At 37.5% G+C, this 18271-nt stretch overlaps 2 protein-coding genes across 7 annotated transcripts in view; one reads left to right on the forward strand and one right to left on the reverse strand.

Moving 5' to 3' along the window:
• The window catches only part of PSIP1 (PC4 and SRSF1 interacting protein 1), a 43347-nt gene extending 39806 nt beyond the window's left edge, over nucleotides 1-3541 (forward strand). Inside the window, exons 15-16 of the mRNA XM_072728235.1 lie at nucleotides 891-1002; nucleotides 1965-3541. Coding sequence (XP_072584336.1) covers nucleotides 891-1002; nucleotides 1965-2025 — 173 coding nt within the window. The 3' untranslated portion in view covers nucleotides 2026-3541. The remainder of the gene's footprint in view (nucleotides 1-890; nucleotides 1003-1964) is intronic.
• SNAPC3 (small nuclear RNA activating complex polypeptide 3) overlaps nucleotides 994-18271 on the reverse strand; it is a 43487-nt gene continuing 26209 nt past the window's right edge. For 2 of the 6 annotated variants that reach the window (XR_011995549.1, XR_011995547.1), the window contains 6 exons: nucleotides 13912-13994; nucleotides 12448-12612; nucleotides 8681-8788; nucleotides 6912-7534; nucleotides 5679-5864; nucleotides 994-4447 (listed from right to left, as the gene is read on the reverse strand). Coding sequence is in view for 2 of the 6 variants with exons in the window: in XM_026001426.2 (XP_025857211.2) it covers nucleotides 7387-7534; nucleotides 8681-8788; nucleotides 12448-12612; nucleotides 13912-13994 (504 nt within the window). In the remaining 4 variants the exon portion in view is untranslated. Of the gene's footprint in view, nucleotides 5865-6852; nucleotides 7535-8680; nucleotides 8789-12447; nucleotides 12613-13911; nucleotides 13995-18271 lie in introns of those variants that run through there. The other 4 variants (XR_011995548.1, XR_003235354.2, XM_026001426.2 and 1 more) reach the window with 2 other exon arrangements.

An 18271-nucleotide genomic window follows, 5' to 3' on the forward strand; every position in this document is an offset into this window, starting at 1 on the left:
ATCATTATCATTAAGCTTAAATTTAGCAGTTGCTGTTCACTTTTCACTTAAATTAGGAAGAATTTCTAATTAACACAATAGTAGGTAAGAAAGGAACTTCCAGTGTCTGCATTATTCAACTTGTGTGATTACCAATACATGATCGTTGTTCTCTTTTACCTTCATCAGATTTCTCTGAAGCAAATTCCAGATACGCTATTTCAACCACAAATATTTTAGGATATATCTGTGATGGATTCTTAAAGTAGAACCATAGTATCATTATCAGTTCCCCCAGTTCCAGGTTACTAAAGGTTTTAGGAGCTGCTTATTATAGAAACAAAGATTTCAAAGGAGTTGGATATTTTATTCCTTATGAGGGAATGATATAGGTCTCCTTTAGAGATTTGTTAGAAATAAGATTTATAGGGATGACCTCATCGTTTACTTAGGACACAAATTCATGTTAATTACGAAAAGCACTTTTGACATTTTTTTCCTAAAATGAGGAAATATACAAATTTACTATGATACACATTTTTGTAAGAATTGGAATGATCAGATTAAAAATGCCCTGTTTTTCTACCTGGGTGGTTCAGTCAGTTGAGGGTCCCACGGTTGATTTTGGCTCAGGTCATGATCTCCGTGTGTGAGATCCAGCCCACTGTCTCGCTCACAATAATAAAATCTTTATTCCCCCACCCCATAGATCTATATATAGTAACCCTGCTACTTACTGTGCCTCAGCTACTCAAAAATTACAGTGTAATTTTAAATAAGGTATAGCAATTATTAAAAACTTTAGGGCCATGTTTTTTTTTTTTTTTTTCCCTTTAAATTTGGGCTCTTGAAAGGACATCTTAAAAGAACTTTGAAGCTCTAACAGTTTTTCCATTGGAACCCTTTTAAAGGTTCAAAGACTCTAAATGGAGGATCTGATGCTCAAGACAGTAATCAACCACAACATAATGGAGACAGCAGTGAAGAAAGCAAAGACAACCACGAGGCCAGCAGTAAGAAAAAGTGAGGACATGTTTTAATGGGTCATGTATATTTTTAATTTTTAAATCACATTGCTGTTCCAAGGTTATTTATATAAGCATTATATTTTGATCACTCAATTCCTGAACTCAGCAAGATGAAAATCAAAAAGGCAAAAAAAACCCAAAAAACTTGATCATTTACAATTATAATTAACTTGCCTGTATTCAAAGGGAATAGAGCTGGATAGTAGGAATCCAGCTTAAAATAAGTTATTCTTTGGACTTCTTTCACTGATACAGCTTTAATAGTGACTTACATTCATTATTTTTTTGCATTGTGACAGGATAATACAAAAATGAGATCTAGAATCACAAGCTATTTTGTATCATAGTCTCTAAATAACTGGTTATTGAACTGGAGTTATCCAAGTCTTGGTTTGTTCTACACATTTGAAGGACTTGGAATCTAGCATCCCTTCTAATTCTGAAATTCAGGGAAATCTTCTTTGTCTATGTCATTCCCTCTCTTTAGGTTTGTAATATATTGGTATCACAGATATAACCTTTCCATGTTTTTTAAAGAGAATTCATTTTAAAGCTGGAAATGATGGAAGGGGCCTGGGCCATGATGCTTCCCTGAGTTATTTTGCTTGATCTGAGTATTACTTTAGGAAGAAGACACAATATGGTAAAATAAAATTTTGAACAAAAAGGGTGGCTCAGCGGTTCAGCGCCAGCCTTTGGCCCAGGGCGTGATCCTGGAGTCCCGGGAACGAGTCCCGCATTGGGCTCCCAGTGTGGAGCCTGCTTCTCCCTCTGCCTCTCTCTCGTGAATAAATAAAATCTTTAAAAAAAAAAATTTTTTTTTTGAACAAAAAGAAGTCAAGATTATTTTTAAAAATATTCTCATGAGCTTGAAAACAATGCACACATTTAATGTGTTTTCCGACCCCCATGAAGAAGCCCTTAACCCAATTGACACACCTTTCTTTCTTTCCTTAGGCCATCCAGTGAAGAGAGAGAGACTGAAATATCTCTGAAGGATTCTACACTAGATAATTAGGTTGACATACCTGGAATATAAAGAACATTTGAGAAGTTTGTAATGGTTTTCATTTGAAATATTTAGACTGCTGAAAGTTTTAAATTTTTATAAGCATAGGTTTTGATGTTGAAAAACTTGTTTTGAGGGAGAAATCCCTTTCTATTTGTTTAAAAGTAATTAAGCATTATTGCTAATTGTACTTGTGCAGTATTAACAGCTACATTATTCAGTAAATGTGAGGGAAAATCCATTTAGGAAATGTTAAATTGCTTTTCCAGACGTTTGGTTGTAGCATAATTTCAATTAGTGTGTGTATGTTAATGTGTAATTGATAGTAGAAAAAAGTTACATTTTTAAAACTGCTACTTGTATAAAACCTTTCCTCTTTTCCCAAATACTGTGGGTTTTGTGCATAGTTTTTACAAACCTTGGATTTACCGGATTGTCTTTTCACTGTTTGTGGGTTTTGTAGAAGTTACGCATTTTTATGGTAGATAAAATGTTACTTCTATACAAGTACTCACTCCTTTTATCAAAAGTTAATTTTAATCTCACAGTCTACATTGTGCTACATTATCCTGCTGCTTTGTAACAATTTGTGGTCTGTATGCCTTTTTGTAATGACGACTAGATATCCAACTGACAATTCTACAAGGTACAAAACTCATGTTAAGTTTTGAAGGTAATTTAGTTTTGTGGCTGGGAATTCAGTGAAGTCACATGGCTTTCCTATAGAAAGCAGAATAGGTATGTATAGGAATGAATCTGGCTTTAGGGTTCAAATCATCTAATAAGATCCTTACTAAATGATAAAAGTTTATTTTTGAGAACCGTCTCATGTTTCTGAATTTTTAAAAAAGTCACACTCATTAAGGAAGTTACTAAGTATTTTTTTAATTGGAAAAAAAATTCCATGATTCTTATGCAGTAAAATAGTAGAAATAAATACTATATAAGAAAACTAACCTATTTGAAAACATGGCTATATCAGAAGGGGTTATTATGTAGAGCTCTTCCCATGTGACAGAATTGTAAGGAGTAGAAAGATAGCTTGCTCCGAGGCAGTTAGAAAAAGTTAAAGTACTTTGATAGTCTGTATTCATATATAGACTAAATCAGGGTAAAACCAAGGTTAACAAAATTTAAGGGTAACTTAACAGATAGCATTTCTAAGATATTTTGATTATTAGGTCAGTTGGTGGTTTTCAGTAGCTCAAAGACATTTCTCATGTTTTGAAACTATGAATATGGAGAAAAGGCTTATTAATACCAGTGTTTGCATGTGACATGCACTGTACGTTTTGACCTCTCAGATAATGGTTTCATCTATAGATGAAAAGTTGAATTATTTCAATAATTGGAGTTTTTGCTTTTTGAGAGGTCTTACAAATGTAACTAGGACCCACTGTTTTGAGGGAACTATTGCTATTATATCAGGTCCTTAATACAATTTAAATTTGGACAGATTTATTCTAGTTAAGCCATAAGTGTCAACATTGTAAACTTGTTTTGATTAAAGGATTTTTCTATCAAACTCTACTAGTAAATTAATTCTTTGCTATTTACAAAAGTGTTTTTGGAATCTGGATTTGCTTCCAAGGGAGTAATTTCTTGGTTAACTCGGTATAGAGACTGTGTTGTGGGGTGACAGGGTAACTAAATCTAGTAAGCTAAAGATGTTATTTTTTGTTCACCCTCCTCTTTTATTCTGTGACCCAACAGATCAATATAGTTTTACTGAGAAACCACAGGAATATTCAACGTCAAGAGATACAGAGAACGGCACTCTGATACTTTGTGTTTGTTTGAGCTGGCCTTGTCTCTAAACAGTTGATTTATATAGTGTGAAAATATAATTGGCCTTCTATTTTTCTGTTGGTCATAAGCTGATTCACAGGTAATTACCACTCTCAGAACTCCTATAAAGTTATAAATACTTAAAAACTTTCAGAAGCATTTGCTCACTTTAAATTGTGTGTTTATGGTCAAAACTCCACTGAACAAGTCACTAAGGTAACTTAGCAAAAGAGAAGAAAAAAAATTTCTGGCATGTGTAAACCATCTATTTTGTGCTTTTGTTAAACCACTAGATAACACTTAAAAGAGTAAGTTATGCATGACCCTGCAGAATGAATTGTGGAAAGCTTTCTTAGCTGCTTTGGAGACATTTCAGCGGTATCCTCTGAACTGGAGAAACAGTGTATAAACAACTTGACTATCTTAAACCTGCTGTTATGTCCTGTAGTTTCAAATAGGATATTTTACCCAGTTTTTGTGGAGACATTGATTATAGTGTACCAACACACACTTACCTGGTTGAAGAGGTCTGGTCAAGATGAGGTTTGCCAACTAATCCTATATAAGAGCAAAGGCTTTTACAGGGCTCTGTGAGGGCTTCACTAACACCTTATTTTGTCCCATTGGTCAGAGAAAGGATGATCTATTGGAAATAGCAAACCCATAATTACAAACCTTAGGAAATGAAGCTGCTATATAGGTAGAAACGTTTTCATATTTGTGCTGTGTAATTCTCCAATCTTGGAGACAATAAAGACATTATGATTTGAGTAGAGGAAAAAAGGTAAAAATTGCCCTTACAGGATACCAAAAGCTGAGAAAGATATTTAAAGAAACAGGTACTGCTTTTCTAAATAGTGATTTTTGTGCATGTTCATCCGTTATACCAAAATCTCCTTTCTCCAACTGTAAGTTGATTATCATATTAGCTGATAGATTACCATATTTTCATATTTGCTTTTCTTCATTACATAAGTCATGTTTAGTATTGAATTTTACAGCATAAAATCCCTAAATCAAGACCTCTTTTAGACCTGTTTCAAAGTTGGAAGTTCTTTTGACTTGAATTTGGTGTGGGACGCATGTGTAACTGGTAAACACTACATTGGCAAATTCTGGGCGTAATCAGGTCAGCCTTTCTTCCTCTAGATTTCACAAGGGGAAATGAAAATACAAAGATATCTGAGCCTTTTAATTTTGGTGGAAAAATTACCCTTAAGAATTAGAAATAAGATTAATAAATGATAAAATAAGAATTTCACTAGCAGTAATGTTTTAATTGACAGTCTCCACTAAAATGACTGCACATGGACTAATGTTTCTGTTAGGACAGTGCACATTTTGGAATTTGCAGTTTTGAGAATCTGAAATGGGAATGAATACAAGTAAACACCTGAAACCAACAGAACACTCACTACAGGGTAACTAGCTAGAACCTGGAGAGGAAAAAAACAGACCTTGGATACTAATGCAAGAACTACAAGGAATGCAGTTTAAAAATAAAGGAAGCAGGGGCACCTGGGGGGTTCAGTCAGTGGAGGGATTTCTTGATTTCAGCTTGGGTCAAGATCCTCCACGTCATGGGACTGAACTCTGCCTGGGATTCTCTCTCTCCCTCTGCCCCTCTCCTTGCTCGCTCTCACACACTAAATCTTTTAGAAAGATGAAGCAGAAATTCATTTTTCCCTGTGGAACTAGCAGGAATTGGGCAAATATGGTTTTCTAGCTGAATTTTTAATCTGTTCAATTTACCATCGTTGGAAACATGAAAGTAAAAATTTAGTAGCATAAGCCAGCCATGGGAGGCACCTCTTCTTATACTCATCCTCTGGTGTATTTACTGAATCAGTGAATAAGACCATCAGTACACATACCAGAAACAGGTGCTTGTCTTCTGCACACCAATCAACTTAATTGGACATTTAAGTCCATAAAACATTTCACTGCCAATATTTTAAATATACATTCTTAAAGGCTTCATCAGTTTTTGATTAGTATGGTAAATGTCTGTTCTTAGCCATCCAGGGAATGTGGTACTCAGTTGAATTTAAATAAATAACCTAGGAAAGAGAAAGTGGAATTTAAATAATGATAACATTTAAAAAAACCATTTTACAGCATTCTTAACAATCTTTTCAAAACTACCCACCAAAAAAGATTTTGGGAAAACATTTCAATATAGATAGCTACAATTTTTCTGTGATGATCTAGGCCTTGCCTTGGAATTCATCTTTGGCCTTTTGTCTAGAATGAGAGAAGTGAATAAATCGGATTGTCAGAGGGGGCCAGAGTAATGGAAGAGCTGGGCCAAAAAACCCTGGTTTTTACATAAATAATTCTGGGTATTACTGCACAAGTATGAGTGAACCAGAGTTAGCAATCCATAGGATCTTGACTTCTCATGTCCTGGTGGTCACATTATATAAAATCTACCATTTTAAGATTTTATTCTTAAGTCATCTCTACACCCAATGTGGGGCTTAAAACCCCCCAGATCAAGAGTTGCATGCTCTACCGACTGAACCAGCCAAATGCCTCAAAATCTGTTTTCCTTTTTTTTTTTTTCCCTCTGTTTTCCTAATCATAATAATAAACTGAACAAGTTCTCATAAAGAATCTTCAACTGAAATGTTGCTTTCGGGATCCCTGGGTAGCTTGGCGTTTTTTTTTTTTTTTTTCCCTCTCCTTTCCCTTTTTTTTTTTTTTTTTTTAAATTAATTTTTATTGGTGTTCTAGCTCGGCGGTTTAGACCCTGCCTTTGGCCCAGGAGTCCTGGGATCGAGTCCCACATTAGGCTCCCTGCATGGGGCCTGCTTCTCCCTCTGCCTCTCTATATATGTTTCTCGTGAATAAATAAAATCTTTTAAAAAAATGTTATTTTGTGAAGGTATGAATATATGCTCAAGATCTTTTTACGTTCATTATTCATACAGTGAGTCCCATTAAAATGATTAGCGTGCCTGCTAGCTTCTACCAAAACCAAAACCTAATATTACAAAAGAGCCCTCAGTGGGATCAGATTACACAATAGCTATTCTTAATACCGTATTTGTTAAATCTACTTTTATTCTTCTCATTTTTATCACAGATATTTGAAGGATCTTTACCTTGGAAGTTTGATGGTACAAAGGTATAGCTCTCACATTCTTCAAAGAATTTTCAAAACTCTTCCACCACTTGATGTATCATTAACTGAATTTTTCTAGTTACAGATTAGCAAAAAGTACCCTGGACACAGAATGAATAGGCAAGCCACAGAATGGCCAAAAATCAGAATACCTGAATCTGACAGGATTTATATTCAAAATATATAAGGCACTCCTACAACTTAGTAAATAAACACAATAATGGGCAAATACACTAAAAACCATATTTTGGAATAAATACTAAAATAATTCTAAACAAAAGTTATAAGAAAACCTGTGATTTATAAACAAAACAAAGCAAAACCTGTGATTTACACTTTTGCAGGTGTATGGGTAGCTAGCTGATTGTTTCAGGTGATTTCTGTTACTCGGCATGTTCAAGAAAGAAAGTAACCGTCCAAGGGGACAGGTATTTCACAAGGTACATTTTTTGTTATTAATTAAAGGTTCCAGGATCAACATAAGGATAAGCAAGGAATTCTCCTAGTTTGTTGCCTTCTGAATCATAGTGGAGCATCCGAAAGCAAACATCACAAAAGAAACATGGGTCCTCTGGTGCAAAACTGTCATTGTTCGTCACCCATCTGTAATTAAAAAAATAAAGTACATCTTTACAGCCAACTTTCTCATGCTTTAACATGTTATGACCTGCAGTAATGTGTAAACATCCCCAACTATTGCTTTATTGTCCTAATACACTAATCCTTTATAAAGCTCTGTAGGTGTATAGAAACAGTCCTCTATCACTACCAATACTCTACAAGGCAAAGGGGCAACTAACAGAAATCCTGCAGCATGCTGTTTCTCTGAAAGACTAAAGGTAAGTAGAGAAAAATACAAATCCATACGTGAAAAGGATCCTACACATACCCTTACCTATCCTCCAAGTAACTGTTAAAATGTAATAGGCCATCTTGAAAAACTGTTACATATTAGATACTGCAGACCTGATGAATTTTTGTGTAACTTATCTTTTTAATTGGTAAATTAGTCCTGGCCAATTTGAAAACTCCAGGTGTTTTATCTAAAATTCAGGATAAAATGTTACAGAGTGTCTACAAATGGGAATATGGGCAACATTGAACAATACTTTGTTTTTTGTTCTGAGATGTTAGGTCATGGTAAGATGAGAGACTTTTTCAGTCTATTTGAATCTGCATCTCATTGTATATTTTAACATTGCCTGATTTCCAGTTTGATAACGGATTTAACATGTTTTCTTACTAGTCATTTAGAAAAGCCTATTGGGAGGGGAGGGGAGAACCTCTCAAAAATCTGATACACAATCATTCTTGTCTCTTCTTAATTTTTTTATTCTGATCCAGTTACACAAACTAAATGTGAAGTATCACATTAAGTAAAAATTTCATGAAACCATATTTTGACCTCATTGTATATATGAGATGCTGTTATTTTTTCATGAAGAAGCTGTGAATGAGGCTGATTTTGGAAACTGCAGACAAAAGACAACATGGCTCCCTGATGTGACACTCAGTGTTGATTCATCCAAAATCTGACCCAGCTCTGGTTTTTTACTATACAGAACTCATTTCCTGCTTAAAAGTAACCTACTAATTTGTGGCACTTACCTACTAGAAAAGCCATTTCTATTATATTCCCAAAGACTAAGTCCTCATTCCAATTCAAAATAAGAAACACTGAAATATGAAGAATCCAAAGTACTTGACTATTGAAAACCAGTAATTCTCAAAGAAATATGTATTACTTACCTGGCTGTGTACATTTTACAAACAAAACATTTTCTGGTCCATAGCCAATGCTTCTTGATAAGAAGGGGATAAAGTGTCCTATCCAAGCAGTCATCACGATGTGCAAGCCTTTTTGTACATGAGAAGTAAACCAAGGCATTAAAAGACAAATTGTTGTGATCTATTAAGAATTAAATATATCTGTACTTCAACATTAGGAACACAGGCATATTTTTCAATTTTTTTAAATAAGAGATTTAGGTATAAAATCACTTGCTACACTAGGTCTGACCAAATTGTGTTCCACAGAAACATTCTCCTAAAGATCATTTAGAATTAATGTTTTCTTTCCCATGAAACTTCCCAAAGTGTTTTATGGTAATATGCTCTGTGACTCTCTAAGAGGAAGATTAGTGTGCAGCAGATCTTATATGTACTCCATCAGAAAGCCCTTGCTTTACTCAACACTTTATATCTTTTGATGAAACACAGTTTGAGCAAGCAACTAATCTATTTGGTTTTGTGTTACATGGTTCTTTATTAAAATCTAAATCAGACTCCTGGTATAATGTGAACTGACAGGACTTTAGTTTTGGGTGTCAATTAGTAAATTGTAAATGAAAGTCAGTCTCTACCACTAATCAACTGGGTTTGAGTAAATCCCTTAACCATGCTGGACCTCAGATTCTTTTTTTTTTTTTTTTAATTTTTTTTTTTAAATTTTTATTTATTTATGATAGGCACACAGTGAGAGAGAGAGAGGCAGAGACATAGGCAGAGGGAGAAGCAGGCTCCTTGCACCGGGAGCCCGACGTGGGATTCGATCCCGGGTCTCCAGGATCGCGCCCTGGGCCAAAGGCAGGCACCAAACCACTGCGCCACCCAGGGATCCCTGGACCTCAGATTCTTCATCCAAAAAATGAAGGAACTGCACAAGAGTATTCTAAAGGTCTCTATTTTAAAATTTGATTTTTTTAAAGGGCAGCAATATATCAACTTCATCACATCAGAAAATGATTAATAAGCTTGTAACCGTTTACCAACTATTAGACTATGGAATGGCACTGAATGATTAAATTCACCTATAAAATAAAAAATGATTTGTAGCCTAGGGGCGCCTGGGTGGCTTAGTTGGTTAAGTGTCTGTCTGCCTTTGGCTCAGGTCATGATCTCGGGGTCCTGGGATCAGTCTCCAAATCAGGATCCCCAGCTCAGCAAGGACTCTGCTTCTCCCTCTACCTCTGCAGTTACCCAATGCCTGTGTGCATGCTCTCTCTCAAAATCTTAAAAAAAAAAAAAAAAAAAAAAAGACTTGTACTCTAAATTACTTTTGGATCCCTGGGTGGCTCAGCGGTTTGGTGCCTGCCTTTGGCTCAGGGCATGATCCTGGGGTCCTGGGGATTGAGTCCCTGCTTCTCCCTCAGCCTGTGTCTCTGCCTCTATCATGAATAAATAAATAAATCTTTAAAAAAATAAAAATAAAAAAATAAAAATTCCTTAAAGGCCACCTGCCTGGCTCACTCCTTGGAGCATGCAACCCTTAGTCTCAGGGTTGTCGGTTCAATCCCTACACCTAGTGTGGGGTCTGCTTAAAAATAAAATCTTAAAAAAAAAAAAAAAGTGAAATTTAATCTTTTAAAAAACTAAAAATAATTCCTTAGGAACACTCCATGCTGCAAATGTTTACTAAGTGTAGCTTGTTCTTCCACGTTGCCTTTAAGACTGACAAGGCCATACAGTAAGAAATGTTAAACTAAAATCAGAGAAAAGTGGATGGTCTATCTTATCCTAATTCTTAGGCACATTCCCCTTCTTTTGAGTGAAAGAACACACAGAATAGCTTAATATAAAACTTAAAATTATATATATACATTTCTTTGATAGTGTGTTAATCCTATAAAACTGGAATTTATGAGCTCTCCCAGGCCTTCCTTTAGCAATTCTTCCCAAAGGGCCAATGTTTTGCATACTTAACTGTTTCTTTTAAATTTAGCTCCTCAACATCCCTCTACAGAACAAAATAACCTTGGTTAAATCGATGTTCAATGTTTACATTATACCAAATTACTACTACTCACCCCTAAACTCCACAAACGACTACAGGTTCCTTTTATCGTGTGACACGTGGCTAGAAGCTACCGGCTCTCAGGTTTGCATCTGCTTAGGTGTCCTGTACCTGCGGCTAATCGGGTTCTGTACTTTCTGACAGACTGAACGGTGCTCTCCGTGTGTGTCTGCACCATGGGAGGCGGAGCAGTGCCAGACACCCTTCCTGAGTTCCTCCACTGGGCTCAGGCCCAAGCTATCCTCTAGGTGGGCTGGACGGCCATCATGCTGGGAGAGAAGTCCCAGCATTCCACAGCTCTCTTTAGGTCTTATCTGTTCTGCTTTGCATTCATGTCTTTCAAAGTTTACTCTGTGTGAAGTACTTCCTCTGGGAGTCTCCTGAGCATGAGTGCATGCAAAGTCAGTTTTTGGAGACTGGTCACTAAGATCCAAGAGAGGTGGAATGGCAGGGGCTTCCTGAAGGCACCCATTCCTATTACTGGTATAATAAAAAGCCTGGATCTGGGACTGCTCCACACAAAGACTCCCATAAAAATGGTCTTTCGGAATGAAAGCAGGGATGGAGCAGGGCTCATTCTTGCATACTGATCCTTCCCAAAGTGACGTTTCTTAAATAAGGAAATGAACAGCCTTATACATGAGAGAGACACAAGCTATACAAAATTATCGTAACACAATCTCATTTTAAACTACTTTAATCCTTCCCAGTTTTTTATACTTTATGTAAGCCTTAAGACCTCATATTTGTCAAATATTAGAATTTCTCTTCTCTTCCCCCAGTTCCCTTCAATCTCCATAAAATTCTGGCAAAGAGACAAGAAACCTAGATATATAGTTGCAAATTTGCTAAGGAAAGGGGCTACAGGATATACAAAATGATCTACAGAGTGGATGGCGGGGTGTCTGGGTGGCTGGGGTAAGTGTCTGCCTCTGGCTCAGGTCATGATCCCAAGTCCTGGGATCAAATTCCGTAGCTTGTTTCTCCCTCTTCCTCCCCACCCCCACTTGTGTTTTCTCTTCCTCCTCCTCTCAAATGAATAAATCTTAAAAAAACAACCCAAAAGTGAATGGCTGCTGCCTGCCTAATACACAAATGGAAATGCTTATCTACAGATTTTTTACTCTCTATTAAAGTATTTCTATATAGTATATCTACTCCTCAAAATAGAGAATGCGGGCAGCCCTGGTGGCTCAGTGGTTTGGTGCCGCCTTCGGCCCAGGGCGTGGTCCTGGAGTCCTGGGATCGAGTCCCATGTCGGGCTCCCTGAATGCAGCCTGCTTCTCCCTCTGCCTCTCTCTCTCTCTGTCTCTCATGAATAAATGGATAAAATCTTAAAAAAAAAAAAAAAATAGAGAATGCAAATGGATAGAAAATTGGTCATTCCATGGAAAGCAAACAATTTTGCTGCTCCTAAGCCAAGCTGCAGTGATGACTTTTTTTTTAGAAGATTTTATTTATTTATTCATGAGAGACACAGAGCGAGAAGCAGAGACATAGAAGGAGGGATAAGCAAGCTCCCGCAGGGAGCCCGATATGGGACTTGATCCCAGGACCCTGGATCACCACCTGAGCCAAAGGCAGGCAGGCAATCACTAAGTTACCCAGGCATTCCTACAATGATGATTTTTATTCCTCTTATTAAAAACAAACACAAACAGCCTGTGCTCTCATACTGTAAAATAAAAAGAACAAATAACGTTGTTCTGAGTGTGCCACTTACCTTATGTCAGTAATGACAACAACATGTTCACAGTCTCCCTGGTGACAATATAAGTAAGGAAAACCCAGTTTAATATACAGGTCATTGAAGGTGAAATCTTCCATTTTAGCAGTCTGAAATTTTCCATAGCCTCTATCATGGGACTCTGACCACTCAATGATAGTTCTGAAAGGGGGGAAAAAGAGGATACTTCATTATGCCACAAAAAAAACCCCTAAAAATATGACAGAAAATGGTTTGTGACTACAATTATTTCATGAGGCCTGACTCAATAAACTGGACAGTTACCACCTTGAGGTGAAAATCTCAGTGAATTTGTCTTTATCCAGTAGAGCAACAGTTCTCAAAGTGTGGTTCCTGAATTGTGATAAAGTATCATTTGAAAAAAAAAAAAAGTATCATTTGCCCTTTTCAACTCCTATTCTCTCATAAATGACCAGTATTCTAGAGGCTACATGATGTGTTTTATCACATCAGACTGAACGGAAAATGTGGAACAATGCCACTGACGGTCTCATTTTGTTTTGGAAAAGTTACTTTCCCTCCAAATTATTAAAGTTAACATGTAATGGGATTAAATTGGTTAATATTTAAAATATTTCTCAGTTTCAACTTCTAATATGGTAAATACTAATAGCTATAAGCCCACATAATCAAAGTTCTTTAGAGTCCTCAATTATAGTATAAAGGAATGCTGAAACCAGCAAGTATGAGAATTGCTACATTGAATACAGATACAAATAGCTATAATTAAAGAGAATATATATAAACACTCAGAAACAATATACATATATACCCTAGTTGCTAGGACACTGACAGTAAAAGTATGGTCTAATTAACATGATTATGAGCTACGGATTTTTCATGTTATATACTTAACCATGTATTTACATACCCATCTAGGGCAAACAACAGTATACACTGGACAAGCAGAAAAAAACACTGAAAGAATAATTTATTGCTATCACCCAAATAGGAGAAACTAATATAGAGTTTAAGTGGGATTTAAAGTTTTTCAGATGTATCTATGGCTCAATACAAGATTTGCTATGATTTCTTTTTTTTTTTTTTAAAGTAGGCTCCATGCCCAACATGGGGCTCAAACTCACAATCCCAAGATCAAGAGTTGCTACTGACTGAGCTAGCCAAGTGCCCCCAAATTTGCTGTAATTTCTAAGATAGCAGATAGCACAAAGATTTTGAAATGTCTGTGTAGATCTTTGGCAGGAAAATTTTCTTCCTGGAGTAAAAATTTTGATTAATTTACTAGTACCTAGGCTAACCAGATGAAATACCTGAATATACTTTAAAAACTGAGAGAGATCTTTAACCGCAAGACAAAACAGCCTAACAAAACAATTCGTTGGCAAAGACCCTTAGCAGACCAGTAACAGGATTTGTGGAGATCTTGCTATTTTAAGAACTAGAAACAGGAAAGACTCAGAAGATTTTTGAAAACTGTACCTGCTCAAATCTCTGCACTCAGGGTATCTTTTATCATTGTAAAATGTCCCTTCAAAATAAAAGAAGGCTGATTTGTACAGGTCCTACAAGGAAATAGATGGCATTGAATAAAGTCCTCTATTCACAATTATGAAATTGCTGCCAATTCAAAATTTGTAAGTCATAAAACCACACTTACATGCTTTATAGTAACTTCATGCAACTTCACAGAATACGCTTAGCTCATTAATTTATTCAATGGGAACCTCCTATGTGACAAGTACTATGCTATTTACCAGGGATGAAAGTGTAAAGATCGGGGATCCCTGGGTGGCTCAGCGGTTTAGCGTCTGCCTTTGGCCCAGGGCGCGATCCTGGAGTCCCGGGATTGAGTGCCGGTCAGGCTCTTGGCATTGAGCCTGCTTCTCTCTCTGCCTGTGTCTCTGCCTCTCTCTCTATGTCTATCATAAATAAATAAATATTAAAAAAAAAAGAAAGTGTAAAGATCTGATCCTTGCTGCTATTTTCAATTTTATCCTATTGCTGTTTTAATCACTAAGTCTGATTTAAATTTATTGTGAGACTCATGAAAGGAACCTAATCAGAAGTGAAATAAACTTCAATATTATTTTATTATAGTGAGTTACTTTGGATCCTAGCATGAAAAACTGAAAGTCACATCTTTGGTAGTTCCACAGAGATAATAAGTGATCATAGTGTTATGTTTTTCTGTTATTTTTTTAAATAGTTTCAGTGTCCTTTTTTTTTTTAAAGTTTTATTTAATTGAGAGAGAAGAAAGCATGAGTGAGAGGGACAAAGGGAGCAGATGCCACGCTAAGTATGGAGCCTGAAGTAGGGCTTGATCCCACGGCCCTGAGATCACGACGTGAGCCAGAACCATGATTTGGATGCTCAACCAGCTACATCATCAGGTGCTCCTCAGTGTACTTTTATAAAAATTCTCCCTTCAAATTTTCAAGAATTTTTAGGCAGAATTTGAATATTCTGACTCAAGCAATCTTTTTTTTTTTTTTTTAAGATTTCATTTATTTATTCATGAAAGACACAGAGAGAGAAAGAGACGTAGGCAGAGGGAGAAGCAGGCTCCACGCAGGGAGCCTGACGTGGGACTCGATCCTGAGACCACGGATCACGCCCTGAGCCAGGGGCAGGTGCTCAACCGCTGAGCCACCCAGGCGTCCCTGACTCAAGTAATCTTACCCATAAAGTACCACAGCAGTCACACAACTGGTCTGAACTGTCAGGCTTCTTAACTTTCAGCCTACCAGACTTTGCAGAAGGGGGTCTCCTGCTCCTCACCGCCCATCAGAATCATAGAAACACCAAAGACCAAGTCTCAAGGCCATTAAATGAGAAATCTCTCAGCATATGGCCGAGGCACCAAGGTTTTCCCAAGTTCCCCAGGTGATTCAAATGGGCAAGGGATTCATTCCGTCATTTACAGACTATCTGGCACTGGCATCAGACACCCTTATGAGACTGGCTGTGCTGTTTCTCATTGGGCTGTCATTTGATTTCCCTGACCCTCTGTTTCCTCATGTAACACAGGAGTAAAGCCATTACCTTCTTCCCAGGTGCTTACAGAGCTAAAAGGATAATCTGTATTAGAATGCCCTGTCTAGCTGTTGTTCACACAAAAACTACCACAAAATAAACTTATGGACCCTCAAAGAGGTAAGCTAGGGTCTAAAATAAATGTTCTGAAAGAACACTACCTTACTTAGACATAAAAAGTTTCAGGGTTTTTTGGGATCCCTGGGTGGTGCAGCGGTTTAGCGCCTGCCTTTGGCTCAGGGCGCGATCCTGGAGACCTGGGATCGAATCCCACGTCGGGCTCCCGGTGCGTGGAGCCTGCTTCTCCCTCTGCCTATGTCTCTGCCTCTCTCTCTCTCTCTCTCTCTCTCTCTCTCTGTGTGTGTGTGTGACTATCATAAATAAATTTTAAAAAAAACTTAAAGAAAAAAACTTAAAAAAAAAGTTTCAGGGTTTTTTCATTACAAAATGCTTCTATGGAACTTGAGTTGATTTAGGCAACTTAATGCGTTTGGTTGGCATAATTATTATTTAGAAGGGGAACAGTTCTCCATCTAAATCCAAACTCAGGGCAGCCCCAGTGGCGCAGCGGTTAAGCGCCGCCTGCAGCCCATGGTGTGATCCTGGAGACCTGGGATCGAGTCCCACATCGGGCTCCCGCATGGAGTTTGCTTCTCCTTCTGCCTGTGTCTCTGCCCCTCTCTCTCTCTGTGTCTCTCGTGAATAAATAAATAAAACCTTAAAAAAAAAAATAAATCCAAACTCATCCATTAGTAACTTTTCCCTGTCTCAGTACACAAATAGAAGACGTGAGCAGCCTCAACACCAGGTAATTTTGCTTTTCAGTGGCAACCGGAGATTGTCACTAACTAGTTTCCCTATTTGTCAGCTAGTTTTGCTGACCAGCTTTGGGGGAGGGGAGGATTGCCAATCAACATGGAAAAAAGCCAATGTAAGAAGTTACTTCTATTAGGTACCTAATGTAGCCCCAGCCTCTACTTTCTATTTCCACTTTATAAACAAAGTAACTATGGAAAACTAACATGATCATGTGAACAAAGTCATTTATATATAATTCTAGGCATGTTTGTTGTGTTGCTAATATTCAAATCAGCTGTATTAGAACTTTTCAGAAGTATTCACTAGGATCTGCTATGAGAAAAATGGTAATGGGAGAGACACTGAAGCAGCTCTTTGTCCTACACCAGGGCTTTATTTATAATAAGCAACAGAGCAGTATGTGCGAAGTCTTTTTTTTTTTTTTTTTTAAGGTTTATTTATTCATGAGAGACACAGAGAGAGGCAGAGACACAGGCAGAGGGAGAAGCAGGCTCCCAGAGGGGATCCCAATGTGGGACCCAATCCGAGGACCCTGGGATCATGACCCAGGCCGAAGGCAGATGGTCGTCAACCACTAAGCCACCTGGGCATTCCGTGCAAAGTCTTTTTTTTAAAGTTCCTCTAAGCAAGACCCTTAAGAGATTACTGCCCTCCCAAAAGATGAACTAATCTGAGCAACATTAAAAAAGATTAGATATTAAAATGTGAGAGACCATTAAAAAGAAAAAACCAAAACCAAACCAAACCAAAACAAAAAACCCCACGCGAGAAGAAAATACTGGCACTGATCTTATACATATATTTAAAGAATGCACTTCATCCTTTAATATTATAGTCCAAAAACAAACACGTTAGCAAAACACATTACATTTTAGACATAAGCTTTTAAAAGAGATTTAAATATACTGGTCCAATTCTCCCAGTCTTCTCACATAATAGTCATCTAAGTTAATATTCAAAATTCTTGCTTGTTGAAGATTCTCCTTTCCTCAGCTACAAAAACTGCAACTCATTGATTTTTTTTCCCTGTGATTACCAGTGGAATACAAGCCAAATACCTGTCTAAAAAAAGCATTATAACTTAAGGACCAATTCTCAAGTTTTGTAAGGTGTGACAACAGCATGAAGTGAACACATAACGATTTGGCAAACGCTGAGAACTGGGGAAGGTGGGTAATGGGTACATAAGGACTCATATTATTTCTGGTGTGGTCAACATTTTCCAAGGCACCAGACTCATCAAGAAAGACAAGGACTCAGATAAACAGAAAAAAAGAAAAATCTCAAAGAAAAACTTAAAAAACTAAACCAAACCATAAAATACATATACCAATCAGTGAAATAACAATCTCTCCATAGGTCAAACAAATGTCAGTATCCGCAAACTCACTGATTTAGGAGTTCACTCTCCTAAAACCATAGCTGGGAGGAAACACTCACACAGCTCTCTGAACAGGCAGATTCCAGAGTCCAGGCATTAGAAACCTGCTACGACCCACAGCACAGCTGACTTTGCACTCGGGGCCTCCTCTGGAAGCACCCAGAAGGGCAGGGAAAGCTGCCTCTCACCTGGCGTCCCACCAATACGGCAAAGACCATGCAGCTTGGAAGACACGTTGACAAGGGTCTGAATCCAGCCTCCACCCCTGCTCACTGAACAGGCAACTCATGACAGCACGCTGATGCAACTGTTTCTTACTTTTCTTTTCTTTTTTTTTTTTTTTAAAGATTTTATTTATTTATTCATAGAGATAGAGACACACACACACACACACACACACACACACACACACACACACACACACACACACACGGAGAGGCAGAGACACAGGCAGTGGGAGAAGCAGGCTCCATGCAGGGAGCCCAATGTGGGACTCGATCCAGGGTCTCCAGGATCCCACCCTGGGCTGCAGGCGGCGCTAAACCGCTGCGCCACCGGGGCTGCCCTGTTTCTTACTTTTCAAATGGTGATAATTCTGTCCAAAA

The sequence above is a fragment of the Vulpes vulpes genome, chromosome 12, assembly GCF_048418805.1.
Source record: "Vulpes vulpes isolate BD-2025 chromosome 12, VulVul3, whole genome shotgun sequence".
In the NCBI taxonomy this organism is placed as follows: Eukaryota; Metazoa; Chordata; class Mammalia; order Carnivora; family Canidae; genus Vulpes; species Vulpes vulpes.